This window comes from Saprolegnia parasitica, assembly GCF_000151545.1.
Source record: "Saprolegnia parasitica CBS 223.65 unplaced genomic scaffold supercont2.556, whole genome shotgun sequence".
In the NCBI taxonomy this organism is placed as follows: Eukaryota; Oomycota; class Saprolegniomycetes; order Saprolegniales; family Saprolegniaceae; genus Saprolegnia; species Saprolegnia parasitica.
The window spans coordinates 1-5355 of record NW_012156950.1 but is presented as its reverse complement, the minus strand read 5'-3'; the positions used below and the strand labels follow the sequence as shown (position 1 = coordinate 5355).

At 55.3% G+C, this 5355-nt stretch overlaps 2 protein-coding genes across 2 annotated transcripts; one reads left to right on the top strand and one right to left on the bottom strand.

The window, feature by feature from the left end:
* Window positions 1-44: 44 nt before the first annotated feature.
* Window positions 45-599, top strand: SPRG_17401 (hypothetical protein; the record flags this gene model as incomplete). Its single annotated transcript, XM_012356706.1, has 1 exon — window positions 45-599. One exon carries the CDS (start codon window positions 45-47, stop codon window positions 597-599), a length of 555 nt encoding a protein of 184 aa, XP_012212096.1.
* Window positions 600-1162: 563 nt separating this feature from the next.
* On the bottom strand, window positions 1163-2706 carry SPRG_17400 (hypothetical protein; the record flags this gene model as incomplete). The annotated part of the gene is made up of 6 exons (XM_012356705.1): window positions 2614-2706; window positions 1968-2573; window positions 1693-1930; window positions 1538-1663; window positions 1405-1497; window positions 1163-1356 (listed from the first exon to the last, which is right to left on the bottom strand). The coding sequence occupies exons 1-6, from the start codon at window positions 2668-2670 to the stop codon at window positions 1163-1165; spliced, it is 1314 nt and encodes a 437-aa protein (XP_012212095.1). The 5' UTR covers window positions 2671-2706.
* Between the last annotated feature and the right edge of the window lie 2649 nt (window positions 2707-5355).

Below are 5355 nucleotides of genomic sequence, written 5' to 3'. Positions count from 1 at the left end.
ACTGCGATACGCTCCAGAGCGGCACGACCAACTGGACGACGCGCATGAAGTGGGTCATCCCGACGTCCGTGCGCAAGTGGTACTCGTTTGGCGGCGCGGCGGCCGGGCCTGGCAGCGGCGCCCACGGCCTCGTCTTCTCGACCAAAGGCTACAAGAACTTTCTCGTGCTCACCGACACGTGGGGTCGCCAGGAGCAGTGGATCCACGCGATCGAGGACGCGGTGATTGGGCTCCAGTCGCGCGCGCAGGTGCAGTCGAGTGCGAACGCGCTTGCGATCGAGATCGACAACGAAGCCGACAACAGCAACATCATGACGTCACAGGACGTCCGGCCGGTCGTGAGCCCGCCCCGAAAGCGCTCCAACACGACCACATCGACCAAGACGACGGGGGAGCTGGACCTCAAGATGTTCCAGCGCGGGTGCCAAGTCGACAACCTCGCGAAAGCCAAGGGACTGCGGCTGCCGCCTCGCTTCCAAACGGACCCAAAGGAGACGCCGCTCATGAGCCTCAAGGCGCTCGGCAAAGACAACAAAATTGGCATGCGCCACGTAGCGTCAACGCCCAACCTTGCGTCGTTCGCCAAGTCGTCGTACTAGCTCCATGTACAATGCATCAGCTTTCGTTTGGTAATCGAGTTTTCAAAAGTCATATGGAGCGATTAGCGGTGTGCGTGAGCAAGCACCCGGGCTCTACAACGAAGGCTGGCGCACATGTCGTCACCTGACAACGACGTCGATCGATTCGTTCACGGATGTAGCATTCTGCTTTTGATCGACGCAGCTCGAGAGGAACCGCTACCGGAGCACATGTAATTAGAGCTGCCCTCGTCACTGACCAGATCGTTTATCCGGGGGTCCATAGGCCGGTATGGCACTTTTTCCTTGGCGCAATCCACGTCGAAGCGCCAAAAGCCTTGAGACGAGTCATCTGGGGCCTCCTCGACGAGTTCGTTCACCCTATGATTTGCTCCAACGCTCGCTTGAACTTGTTTCTTTCTCACGCTACATGCAGCCTTTACAAGCAATGCACCGTCCAAACGACGCGTGGGCTTGTATACTCCAATACGACTCGAGCAAGATAGATAAGGGAGCATTCCGTGAGCGCTCGCATGCGTGGAAAATGTCAAGTGCGCTGTGAGACTGTCGCGGCGTATTCTCGTTTAGACAAATGGCGAACGCGTCGGAAGCGGTGCGAGCGTGACCTCAAGATACACGGGAGCAATCGCGACCGTGTCCTTGCGAACGTTCAAATTGGCAGCCGGTGTCAGCGCGACACGGTACGTCGAGAGGAGGGTCGAGAGTACGACGAGCATTTCGGCCATAGCAAAGTGACTTCCAATGCAGTTCTTGTCGCCTACCAGAAGCATTTGTCTCGGGGCATACAGAATAATCGATGACGTACCAACGCCAAAGGGAAAGTAGCAAAACGTGTTGGGCTTGCCGCCTCGGAGCGTCAAGTCGGCTTTGTACACATCCGTGCCTTCAATAAAGCGCTCTACCACAACGTGAGCAGCTGTAATTCTTCTCGGAATCACCTGGAAGGAACTCGTTGGGTTGGCTCCAGTACGTCGGGTTGCGATGGATCGCGATGATGTCGAAAAAGATATCAAGCGCCCTAGGACACGCGCGATGAAGCAGTGGAAGTGGAAGGCGTGAGGTACCTTGGGGATTCCAACACTCGAGCCATCACCAAGTGGCAGCGTGTCGGCCTCAGCGGCGTGACGCGACGTCTCGGGCACCGTCGGACGCAGTCGCAGCGTTTCGTGGATGACGGCCGAGAGGTACGAGAGGTGACCGAGCTGCTCCCACGTCGGCACCTTGTCGTTGCCATCACAACGCATGCGCAAACACTCGTCGTGGACCTTGGCGGCGACCGGTGGGTGCTGCGCCACGAACGAGACGACCCAAGCGAGAGTGTTGTCAGTCGTCTACCACGACTCCAAACTGTTTTAATGCTTGTCGCACCTCGTGGCCAGCAAACATGAACATGAGAAGCAGCGCGCGAATGTCAGCCATCGGCATATCGGACGCTTGCGCGAGGATGAGGTCGAGGATGTCCTTGGGTGCACTGCCAGCCGTGGAGGTCTCCAACGCGATTAATTTTCGCTGCAGCACTCGGTCGATAAGGCTCTGCAGCACCGACTGCGCTTCGGCGCGGCGACTGTTGGACTCTAGTGGGAGGTACTCGTAAAACGGTACGAGGGCAAAGCCAATGACGCCAAACAAGCTGGGCGTGAGGTTGTTGTCGTGGAATGCCTGTATCTCGCGTGGGTTCTTGTTGCGAAGCGACTCGAAATCATAGCCAAAGGCCGCGACACCAATCATGTCCAGCGCCACCTGCGTAAACACTAGGTCACATGAGAAGGGATGAGGTTCACGCTGGCGCGTACGGTTCTTGAGATCGAGGGGCTGATCAATCGCGAGCTGCTCCATGAAGACGTCGGTGTGGTGCTGAAAGACATGGAGCATTGTCTTGACGTTGGCTTGGCCAAAGTGTGGGTTGAAGAGCTTGCGCAACGCCGCGTGCGCATAGCCCTCGGTCGTAACGAGTGTGTCGCCACCTTCAAGTTTCTTCTCGACCGTTGGGATACAGTTCTGCTTGGTTTATTACCTTGAAGAGAGTTCGAACAAGAGGCGACCGTGGGTAGTTCTTTGCCTTCGAGACCATCACGTGCTTGATCGCGTCGGCGTCCGTGATCACAATCTACGACACTCGATGAGATTGCTCAAGCAGCCACGACCTCGTACGCGGTGCATGTGAAGCACGCGGTAATAGAAGACGCGGTAGTAGCGCTTCATCCTACAAGATATTTCTTTCTGGAGCGAGGCAGGGCGTTCATACCACGAGAGGTGGGGCTTGCCAAAATTGCCGTCCTGCTCCCATGCCGCATAGTCCATCGCCTCCTGTCTGCACGCGCGTCAAGACGACCCTTTCTAGAACAAAAGTAGTGTACCCGTTGCCAAAGAGCCAGCTCGTCGGCGGTGGGCCCGGAAGGTGGGCATACGGGCTCCGCCACGCGGAGAGCAACGCCGCGACGCAGACAGCGAAGACTGCAGACACAGCGAGCGGCAGTGCTAGCTCTGTGAAAGTCTCAGTGAAAGTCTCAGTGAAAAGCATAGTTGCCGAATGGCATGTTGTGATCGGCGTCGGAGCTGAAACGAGTGGGTGACAAAGCGTGATATCTGGTGCCGCACTGTACGATGATTTTGCGTGGCTGCGCATTTGATAAAGGTGATAGCAGGTGATATCATCGACAAAGACTCCTTCACTTTAGCAACGCAAAAACCGCCTCGAGTTAATGGACAACGTCGCCAAGGTGGAAGGTCGCCCATCCAGCAAGCGAAATGGACTTACTCCGTCCACTGTAGTTTCCCTCCCTCCTGGGTGTGCGTGTCAACTTTTCGCTCCAGATTTCTCAGCAAGGCAGTCATGCGGCTACTCCAATATCTGTGGCGTGGAAAGAATTCGCTGCGCATTGCTATGGGTCCATAGAGAGACTAATTCACATTGACGCCTCTGCGACTCGGATTTTCGATTAGGAACAAGACCGACCAGCTCAAATCTAATAAGGTTGTCTATCTGTGCTGGAGCAACGAAAGCGAGACCTCGAGGAGCATGGGCGCGATCGTCGCAGTTAGGTTGCGCACGTTCACGTTGGCAGCCGGCGTTAGCGCGACACGGTGAGCATCTCTGCCATGGCGAAGCGGTTTCCAATGCAGTTCTTGTCGCCTAATGAAGCATTTGCTAGAACGATTTGGGTCGTCTACGACGCACCAAGGCCGAACGGAAGTAGCAAAACGTGTTGGGCTTGCCACCTCGGAGCGCCAAGTCGGCTTCGTACACATTCGTGCCTTCAATGAAGCGCTCTACCACAACACGATGCAGTGCAGTTGCTATCCTTCGCGAAATCACCTGGAAGAAACGCGTTGGGTTGGCTCCAGTACGTCTGGTCAAAGTAGATGTTGGCGCCCTAGCACATCAATACATTTGAGTTTTGTTGCTGTGTCGGGTTGCCAACAAGACCTTCGGAATGACGACACCCGAGCCGTTGCTCATGGGCAGAGTGTCGGTTTTGAGCGCGATACGCGACACGTCTGCCACGTTGGCGTCATGCGCATGGACTCGTGGATGACGGCCGAGAGGTACGAGAGCTGACCGAGCTGCTCCCACGTCGGAGTCTCGTCACTGCTACTGTACCACCGCGCACGCGTCCTGGACTTTGTCTGCGACTTTTGGGTGCTGCGCGATGAACAAGACGACCCAACTAAGTGTGTTGTTTGTAGTCTACCAGAAAGACGTTGTAAGTCCAAGCCTAATACAAATAGAGTCGTCGTACCTTGTGCCCAGCAATCATAAACATGAGGAGCTATGCACGAATGTTGGCCATCGACATACCGGACGCGTGTGCCAGAATGAGGTCTAGGATGTCATTGGGCACGTCCGTCCGTTCTGTCTCGAGCGCAGACAGCTTTTGCTGCAGCACTCGGTCGATGACGCCTTGCTGCACGGACTGCGCCTCCGCCCGGCGTCAGTTCGATGCCAACGGGAGGTACTTGAAAAACGGTACGAAGACGAAGCCAATGATGCTGAAGAAACTTGGCACGAGGTTGATGTCGTTGTACGCTTGGATCTCGCGCGGGTTCTTGTCACGAAGCGACTCAAAGTCGAAGCCAAAAGTCCAGCGTCAATTTCGTGAGCACTAGCCCAGCAGTAGGGTCCAAAATGTAGCGTACTGCTCTGAAGGTCCAGAGGCTTGTCGGTCGTGAGCTGCTCAATGAAGACGTTGGTGTGAATCTGGAAGACAACAAGCATCGTCTTGACACTGCCGTGGCTAAAGTGTGGGTTGAAAAGCTTGCGCAGCGCCGTGTGGTCTTGGCCTCGGTTGAGAGCAGGGTGTTGCCGCCTGCAATATTCTACGAGGCAATGTCGATCAATAATACGTCCTTGCGTCGCGTACCTTGAAGAGCGTGCGAATGAGAGGCGTTCGCTTGTAGTTCTTGCCGTTCGAAACCATGACGTGCTTGATCGCGTCCGCGTCCGTGACGATGACGTACGAGTGACTTGCGGATTCAGGCAAACAGACAAGAAAGTATCGCTTGTACGCGGCGGATATGAAGAATGCGATAGTAGAAGATGCTCCCGTAGCGCTTCAGCCTAGACTATTAAAAAGCTGGGGTACCATGCATAGGCGTCGCGTTCATACCACGATACATGGGGCTCACCAAAACCGCCGTCTTGCCCCACAACGCAAAATCCGTTGCTTTCTACAGTACAACGGCGCAGTTGTTGTTGTTGAAGTGGGTCGTCTATTACAATAGATAAAACTATGCTAAATAAATTTGTCGGACATTC